The sequence below is a fragment of the Magnolia sinica genome, chromosome 1 (assembly GCF_029962835.1).
Source record: "Magnolia sinica isolate HGM2019 chromosome 1, MsV1, whole genome shotgun sequence".
Classification (NCBI taxonomy): Eukaryota; Viridiplantae; Streptophyta; class Magnoliopsida; order Magnoliales; family Magnoliaceae; genus Magnolia; species Magnolia sinica.
In genome coordinates, this window is record NC_080573.1 from 134,705,316 (window position 1) to 134,711,952 (window position 6,637).

The 6,637-nt window shown below is 43.9% G+C and overlaps 1 protein-coding gene across 1 annotated transcript; it reads left to right on the top strand.

The window, feature by feature from the left end:
- The first annotated feature begins 697 nt into the window (after positions 1 to 697).
- On the top strand, positions 698 to 2,201 carry LOC131218871 (wall-associated receptor kinase 17-like). The gene is made up of 3 exons (XM_058213740.1): positions 698 to 893; positions 1,016 to 1,189; positions 1,290 to 2,201. Exons 1-3 carry the CDS (start codon positions 716 to 718, stop codon positions 2,111 to 2,113), a joined length of 1,176 nt encoding a protein of 391 aa, XP_058069723.1. The 5' UTR covers positions 698 to 715; the 3' UTR covers positions 2,114 to 2,201.
- The last annotated feature ends 4,436 nt before the right edge of the window (positions 2,202 to 6,637 follow it).

Sequence of the window (6,637 nt, forward strand, 5' to 3'; positions counted from 1 at the left end):
TATTTTGAAAAAAAAAAAAAACAAAGAACAAACCTCGTCAATCATGGCAATCTCCACATCCCTCCCTTCCTCATTTCTTGCAATCATCACTTACTACTTTTCTATATTTGTAACAAGCAATCTTAGCCCTCCAAATCTCCCTTGCCTAGCAAAATGTGGCGACGTCGAAATCACTTACCCGTTCGGAATCGGAAAAGGATGTTTCCACCCTAGCTTCAAAGTCAACTGCACCCAAAGCATTCCCTTCTTAGCTCAATCCAACCTTCAACTCATCGAGATCTTGCCGAGAGAAGTGCGCATCAACTCCACCCCCTTCATAGCCGAATGGTACTTGTACACTGGATATTTCGACCATGCTCTGATCAAACTGCCCAAAAGGAGTCCTTACACATTCCCTGCCAACTCAAACAAGTTCATCGTTGGGGGATGCAATGCATTGGGATCAATCTCAGACGGTGTGATTGCAATCAACACATGCACCTCGATATGCCCTCAAAGGGAGAAGGTGGTTAATGGTTCTTGCAGCGGGTACGACTGCTACCAAGTCGATGTGCCTTCCATCAAGAATTCGCTCAACATATCCGTCGTTGATGCATAAGAGGAGACGAATTCAACGAGTTTTGCCTCTATTAGCTACGGGTTTGTTGTCGAAGATGGAAGCTACATTTTCACAGCATCGGATCTTTCGAACTTCTACCCAAACAGCGACATCCATATGAATCTCGAGTGGGCCATTGGAAAGAAGAACTGTGACCAAGCGAAGAAATCAAATTCCTCTATATGTGGGGAGAACAGCGATTGTGTTGATGGCAAGAGAAGTTCTGGTTATCTCTGTAGATGTGCTGATGGGTATATAGGGAATACTTATCTCAATGGTCCAGAAGGATGCCAAGGTGATTCATAGTCTCTAAACAGCTGATTGGCCTACATAGATATACATATATACATATTGATCGTGTGTTCATTGAAAATGTTTCGCTAAATGGCTGTTTTCTTATTTGGCTTCCATACTCAGATTTGGAAGAGTGCAAGCCTCTTCTCTTTTTATCCTATCCATGTGTGCCAGGAGCTATTTGTGAGAACAGAGTTCCAGGGTACTTGTGTCATTGCCCAGCTGGGACCCGTGGCAATGGTTTCAGATACGGAATTGCCTGCCACAAGAACTTTCCAATGCGTGAAATTATCATAGGTTAGAGAACATCTCCCATTATTTCACTAGTTAAACGGCAAGTAGAATGTGCAGAACAAAAACTAAAAAATCTTCTAATTCTGCTTCCTGCTCCCCACAGCGACCGTTTTGACCGCTGGGCTTCTGACACCATGTTTGTATTTGATCAAATTGGCTCAAAAGAAGAGAGACCTCAGAAATCTCAACGCCAAATACTTCCGTCAGAATGGAGGCCTTCTGCTACAAAAATATTTCTCTCCAAGCAAAGGTGCAACTTTCAAACACATCAAGATCTTCTCTGCCTGTGAGCTCAAGAAAGCCACCAGCAACTACGATAGAAACAGAATTCTAGGAAGCGGTGGACAAGGCACTGTCTTCATGGGAACCCAAGAAGATGGATTGATCATTGCAGTTAAAAAACCAGAAGATGTGGCCCAAGGACAAGTTGATCTGTTCATAAACGGGCTCGTCATCCTTAGCCAAATCGATCATAAGAACATTGTTAAGCTCTTGGGCTGTTGCTTGGAGACCCAAGTTCCATTACTCATCTATGAATTCATCTCTGGAGGTACTTTATACCAGAAACTCCATGATGATCCCAACCTTACAACTCAGTTATCATGGAAGGACCGCCTCCGGATAGCCCTTGAAATTGCAGACGCTGTTTCTTACCTGCACAGTTGTGTTTCAATGCCCATTTTCCACGTCAAGTCATCCAACATACTATTAGACGAGAACTTCACAGCCAAGCTCGCCGATTTTGGAGTCTCTAGGCTTATTCCAATAGATAAAATCTGGGTGTCAACAACAGGGAAAGGGACTATAGGATACTTGGATCTTGAATACTTCAAAACTGGAAAATTAACAGAGAAGAGCGACGTGTATAGCTTCGGTGTGGTTCTGCTCGAGCTTTTGTCAGGAAGGAAGCCTGTCCAACATGAATAGACATGAGACTATAGTAGCCTGGTAATGCATTTCCTGTCTTATGTGGAGGGAGGAAATTTGCATGAGGTTCTAGACAAAGGAATTGTGAAAGAGGTGAAAATGGCGGATTTGCTAGCTATTGCAGAGATCGCTGGAAGATGCTTAAGATTGAAAGGAGAAAAGAGACTGACCATGAAAGAAGTGGCACAGAAGCTTGAGTGCCTTGGACGATCTTATATTACCTTTGGCTCAATGTGAGTTTCTAGGATGAAAAAAATACAAGAGGGTTTTCTAAAGCTTTGCAAGGGTTTGCTAAAGGGTCTAGGGTGAGAGTGAGAGAAAAGAGAGAGAAGAAGCTTGTGGAAGGGAGTTGACATCTCAGTGCTTTTACATCCTCGTGATTGGTGAGATCTCTCTATTTTTGTTATTCTCTTATTGTTTATCCACTTCTGCGTGAGTGAAGAAGGTTGTAACGTTTTACTTCATAGTGGATTATTGATCTGAACGAGGTCCCGTAGTTTTTACCTCTTTGAGGGTTTTTCACGTAAAAATCTCTTGTGTGGTATGGTTTATGCTTTGATTGTCTTACATTGCATTATTATTTCATAATTCTAGTTTGTTCTGGAGGGCTAGATCCTAAGATTTTGGGTAAGGCCCCCAACAAAGAATCTCTCCCTTTTTGACCCAGGAGGGATTCACTTTCTTCAAACCAACTTGGTTTCTACAAACCTCAAACTTGCCCTTGAGCAAAGCCTTGGTCATCATGTCTGACCCATTATTGTCCGTGTGGACCTTCTCAAGCTGTAACACCTTCTGTTCCAAAGTATCCATAATCCAGTGATACCGAATCTCTATGTGCTTCGACTTAGAATACTGACTTGGATTCTTCCTCAAGTGTATAGCACTCTGACTATCGCAATAGACCGCGTGCTACTCCTGCTTCAAGCTAAGTTCCTGTAGGAACCTCTTCTTCCAAAGCATCTTTTTACATGCCTCTGTGACTGCAATGTACTCGGCCTCTGTCGTCGACAATGTTACGACCATCTGTATCTTTCTCTACCAAGAAACCGCTCCCCCTGCAAACGTGAACATGAATTCTGATGTAGACTTCCTGGAGTCTATGTCGTTTGTCATATCTACATTTGTGTAGCCCTCTAACACAGGTTTTCTATCACCATAACATAGGCTCAACCTAGATGAGCCTCTTAGATACCGCAGTATCCATTTCACTGCTGCCCAATGCTCTTTGCCAGGATTGGTAAGATACCGGCTGACAACACCAACCGCATATGCTATGTCTGAGAGCGTACATACCATAGCATACATCAAACTTCCTATAGCTGACGCGTAAGGTATCTTCTACATCTCTTTCACCTCTGCCTTCGTCTTGGGACACTTTCTGTCACTCAATCTGAAGTGACCATCCAGTGGAGTACTGACCGACTTCGCTGCATTCATATTGAACTACTTTAGGACTTTCTCAATATACCGCTCTTGTGACAGCCAAAGCTTCCTGCTGCTTCTGTCACGGGTTATCTCCATTCGTAAGATCTGTTTAGCTGGGCCCAAGTCTTTCATCGCAAAAGACTTGCCCAACTCATGTTTCAGCCCGTCGATCTTCTTGATGTCTTTTCCCATGATGAGCATGTCATCAACGTATAAAAGCAGAACTAAGAAATCACTATCTGAGAACTTGCGCGTGAACACACAGTGGTCCGACTCCGTTCTGTCATATCCATGCTTCAACATAAATGAGTCGAACTTCTTATACCATTGCCGTGGAACGTGTTTCAACCCATACAAGCTCTTCCTCAGCCTACACACCATATACTCTTTGCCCTTGACTTCGAACCCCTCTGGCTGATGCATGTAGATCTCTTCTTCCAGGTCATAATGGAGAAAGACAGTTTTAACATCTAACTGCTCTATCTCCAGATCCATGCTAGCCGCCAACCCAAGCAATACTCGTATGGATGTCATCTTTACCACTGGTGAGAATATCTCCTCGAAGTTTATGCCTTTCCTCTGACCGAACCCTTTCATCACGAGTCTGGCCTTGAACCTTGTCTGTGAATTCTTCTGCTCAACCTTTTTTCTGAACACCCACTTGTTGCTCAAAGCTTTCTTGCCATTAGGTAATTTCACCATATCATAGGTGTGGTTCTTATGCAAGGATTTCATCTCTTATTGCATAGCTTTCAACCACTCCCCCTTATGCTCGTCGGCTAGGGCCTTAGAATAATCTTCTGGCTCTCCCTCATCAATGAGCATAATGTACTCATGCGGCTAGTACCTCTTAGACAGCTGTCTATACCCAGATGACCTCCTCACCTGTGGCTCAACAGGTGGATCAAGTGGGGGCTGCTCCCCTGGTCCATCTTCTGTAGGGACTACATCGTCTTTTGCACCTTGCTGTATTCCCCCATTATCAGGCACCACGGGAGGAATAATTGGATCCATGTCCTCTAGCTCACCTGAACTAGGCTAGTTTTTCTCTAGCTTACCAATGTCATCTATACACTGATCTTCAAAGAAAACCACATCTCTTCTCCTGACGAGCTTCTTCTTGGTCGGATCCCATAATCTGTAACTGAACTTTTTATCACCGTATCCCAAGAACACACACTATCTGATCTTCATATCGAGCTTAGACCTCTCGTCCTTTGGTACGTGAACGGATGCCCTGCATCTAAACACCCTAAGATGACTGTACGATAGATCTTGTCCAGTCCACACCTTCTCAGGTACTTCTCCATTCAATGGGACTGATGAAGACCTGTTTATCAAATACACCGTCGTGTGCATTGCTTCTCCCCAGAACGTCTTGGGCAATTTCGCATGGGATAACATGTATCTGATTCTCTCAATAATGGTGCGATTCATTCGCTCAGCCACACCATTTGTTGAGGGTTAAATATTGCATATTAGACCCCATTTATTACCTAGATTTATGAGCATGATACTGTTTAATGCCTTATTTTAATCGTGTTTGTATTGCAGGGCGAATTTACGACTGTGGACTGAAAAATGGTACTAAAAGAGTGGATTTGATTCTCTGAAGTCACCAAGGTAAAGGAAGGATCCCAGGAGACCGAGATCGATAGATTTACACGCCAGAGATCCGAGAAAATCAAGAAACTGAAGCTCAAGTGGCCTAAAAAGGGTCCAAAATGCAAGATCACAGGGTTCCCATCATCCAATTGGCTCGAGACTTCATATATGGCCTGAGGGCCACAAATTAACCGAACACGTGAAATTTAAGTCCTTGGATCCCTATGGAAGTGGCCCAACGGCTAGATCAGCCCATGAATTGTCAATCTGGGACCCACCTGACATCTGGATATGCTTCACTTTTGGTCTCAACCCATTAATTAAGGTGGAAAAAAGGTTGGATGGAGCAGATTTCACATATACATCAAGGTGGGACCCACCTTATGTGAATGGGAGTGCACAGTGGCTGAGCACTCGCAAAGCACCAAACCAGAAGCTCGGTCAACAAGGCTTTGACTGAGCTTTCCTATTTTTTCAAGGATTTGGAATCCTTCTCCGGCCTGCGAATGCTCAAAATTTGATGGGCCACCATTCCGGATCAAACGTTCAATCTGGACCGTCCATTCGTTCCAGAAGGAAAAACCGACCGTACACATGAAGTTTTTCAGAATCAATGCTTGCACATGCAGGAAAACCTCGATTAAACGCAGGTCGGACGGTAAAATAGGAACTCTGGTGGGCCGCACAAAATCCAATCCAAAAACATCCATACTTGAATGGATTTTCGACGCGAATCTAATGGACGGCGTAGATTTTGCAAAAAAAAATGAAGTGGGCCCCACCACGCATCAGCGCAGCCCCTGTTTCGTGTCCGGACGCCGCACGGCTTTTGCGGTTGTTGCGTGATCTTGTTGGTGATCGGATGGTCAATCTGGATCGTCCATCATGTAGTTCTGCCAAAAACACCCCAGGGGATGCCATGTTTTTGGAAAGAAAATAAGGAAGTGGGGAGTAGAGGGCGTTGTCTTCTTGACTGCGTAACAAGATTTACGCAGAGGAGTCCATCCTGGATTTCGCAGCAGCTGTGCTTCGCACATCCACTGACTTCAGCTGCGTAGGAATTCACCGATATCACGGGGCCACTGCCTCCATCAGCCTATAAAGAAAGACGTGAGAAAGAGGAGGGGATCTTTGGAAGGTGGGCAGCCGTGGAATTGAATTTTGCAACCGTGACAGTGGGCAGCCGTGACAGGAGGCAGTTGGAGGCTGGACGTGAAGCACAATTCCAGGGCTGAGAGAGTTTTTCTTTTTCTTAGTTTTTATTTTCTGTTTTTATTTTTTATTTTTTTGATTTGAGGATAGCCTAATCATGGTAGGCTAAACCTCTTAGCTGGGGCTAAGAGGTGAAGCTTGTGGTGTGATGGGAACGATTCTATGATTTTGATTCATGTTATGGCTTTGATTCATGTTAGACTAAATTGATGTTGATTTAGTTTGATTAATAGGAATGCTTTCAGTTTTTAATGGTTTGTTGTGACTGAAATTACAATAGAT

Bases quoted from the DNA above. Each gene is read 5' to 3' on its own strand.
- LOC131218871 (XM_058213740.1), top strand. From the start codon at position 716: ATGAATCTCGAGTGGGCCATTGGAAAGAAGAACTGTGACCAAGCGAAG. The intron at 894-1,015 runs GTGATTCATAGT...TTCCATACTCAG, and splicing joins TGGTCCAGAAGGATGCCAAG to ATTTGGAAGAGTGCAAGCCT. The intron at 1,190-1,289 runs GTTAGAGAACAT...TGCTCCCCACAG, and splicing joins AATGCGTGAAATTATCATAG to CGACCGTTTTGACCGCTGGG.